General features: G+C 33.8%; 1 protein-coding gene across 1 annotated transcript in view; it reads right to left on the minus strand.

The window, feature by feature from the left end:
- Nucleotides 1-1,695: 1,695 nt before the first annotated feature.
- Nucleotides 1,696-1,939, minus strand: part of LOC107659632 (ribonuclease inhibitor-like) — a 23,385-nt gene continuing 23,141 nt past the window's right edge. Inside the window, exon 11 of the mRNA XM_016448645.1 lies at nucleotides 1,696-1,939. Coding sequence (XP_016304131.1) covers nucleotides 1,719-1,939 — 221 coding nt within the window. The 3' untranslated portion in view covers nucleotides 1,696-1,718.

The raw sequence follows: 1,939 nt of genomic DNA on the forward strand, positions 1-1,939 counted from the left end.
ATTACGTCGATGTTTCATCCATTGAAGCAGAGGAGATGTTTTTGGATGGAGGAGACATCACTCTCAACAAGTAAGTGTTTTATTATATTATATAATTATATTTATATATATTATACATATGTTACTGTATATATTGGGGTATGTGTTAGTGTTTTGCGGTGTTTTTGATAACATCTCTCTTCGAACTGGTGCCTTCTGGCCGGCGCTACAGAGCACTGACCACCAGAACAGCCAGGCACAAGAACAGTGTTTTCCCGCAGGCTATATTCAGCCTGAACAATTAATCTTTCATAATTATACATCGCCCATCACAACTAACATAGTTATCTGACATATTTATATTAAACTGCACACTTGTAAATAACATATCTGCACACTAATAACATATCTGTGCATTTAAGCGCTCTCTAAAATATAAAAAAAAACATGACAAAATGATCTGAGCTAAAAACAGAGGTGAATATTATGAAAATTAATACTAGACTTTGAAACTTTACTTACTTTACCATCCAGCAGAAGCACACGTTCTCTTCTAAACCCAAAGCAGCAGCGGTCGATGGCCGTGACTAACAGTAATGGCGGATAAACTAAACTTTGGGAGGAGAACAGTTAGCGGAGGAGTCACAGTTACTCTGTACACTCAAAATAGAGCAAAAACAACTATTTTTGAGGAAAAAAAATATTAATCCTAGAAAGACTACTCCGCCATTTGATCATATTAAGATTCAGACCAGATATCTCAGAAAAAAAAGTATAAAAAAAAAACAAAACAGTGTAGTCATCGGCTAATTGGCAATTTTTTTTGTTCATTTCCAAAAACGAAAAGAAGCTCATATTTCCATAAGAAGGAACCTGTGTGACGAGCAGATAAGCAGCGGAGAGATTGAACAGTCTTGTCTAAAGACCCTAGAAAGAAGAAAATCACTGGAATTCATGAATCATTTTAGCGGAGCTACACTCTGTGCTCAGGGCTGGAACTGTCTTTCTAAATACTCCCTCCACATTCAAATACTTCACACCACACTTCAAAGCTTCAAATCTGAATATTATACTATTTCAATCTTATTTTAATATTATGACCAAAAATATTTTCTGTTCATTCTTCAAAGATTGTCCTCATTTGTAAAACTAAAAGTAAAAATGTAGGAAAACAAACACTTGATGATAAAAACTTTTATTTTAAAATCTAAAAAGACATTAAATTATCATCACAGCCAGCAGAATAGTGACCAGCAATCACCATAATTTTGTCACTTTTTTTTTTTAAACAAATGTAATTTTACTCAGTTTATTAATCTTTTTACTCCACATTTGTGCAGTTTTTTGAAGGATATATGATATTTTTTTAATTTATATAAATAGATTAAAAAATATTTTTTAAATAGGTTTTTATACAAAAAGAGCTTTTTTTGTGTTGAGGCAACATTTTCGTGTGTTTTGTGGTCTGAATTGTGGTGGATCTATTGATTTTATTTGATAAATGAAGAAGAAAAAGTATTGATTTGATCATTTCCTCATTCATTTCAATGTGGGGTCTCCAGAGAGTGACTGTTTATTTCACACTAACACACAACCAGATATCAATCCAGTTTAATTCTCTATTTGTAGAGCTACCAAGTGTTGACAACCGTACAAAGTCTCATGCTAAAGGGAACATTTTATTTTATTTCAGCAAACATCATTTGGGGTCTCAAAAGACCTTGAACAGCGCTTAAGGGTTAAACAAAGTGATTTTCATCATTTTGATTCTTGTCTGTGAATGTTACTGACCTCAATCTCTCCAGTTTACAGTGTGAATCCTTCAGTACGTCACATAAGTGATTCACTCCAGAGTCTCCTAGTTTATTCCAGCTCAGCTTCAGTTCTCTCAGGTGTGATGGGTTTGATTTCAGAGCTGAAGTCAGGATGAGACACTGTTTCTCTGTAATACTGCATCCAC

This window comes from Sinocyclocheilus anshuiensis, unplaced genomic scaffold (assembly GCF_001515605.1).
Source record: "Sinocyclocheilus anshuiensis isolate Anshui unplaced genomic scaffold, SAMN03320099.WGS_v1.1 scaffold1417, whole genome shotgun sequence".
In the NCBI taxonomy this organism is placed as follows: domain Eukaryota; kingdom Metazoa; phylum Chordata; class Actinopteri; order Cypriniformes; family Cyprinidae; genus Sinocyclocheilus; species Sinocyclocheilus anshuiensis.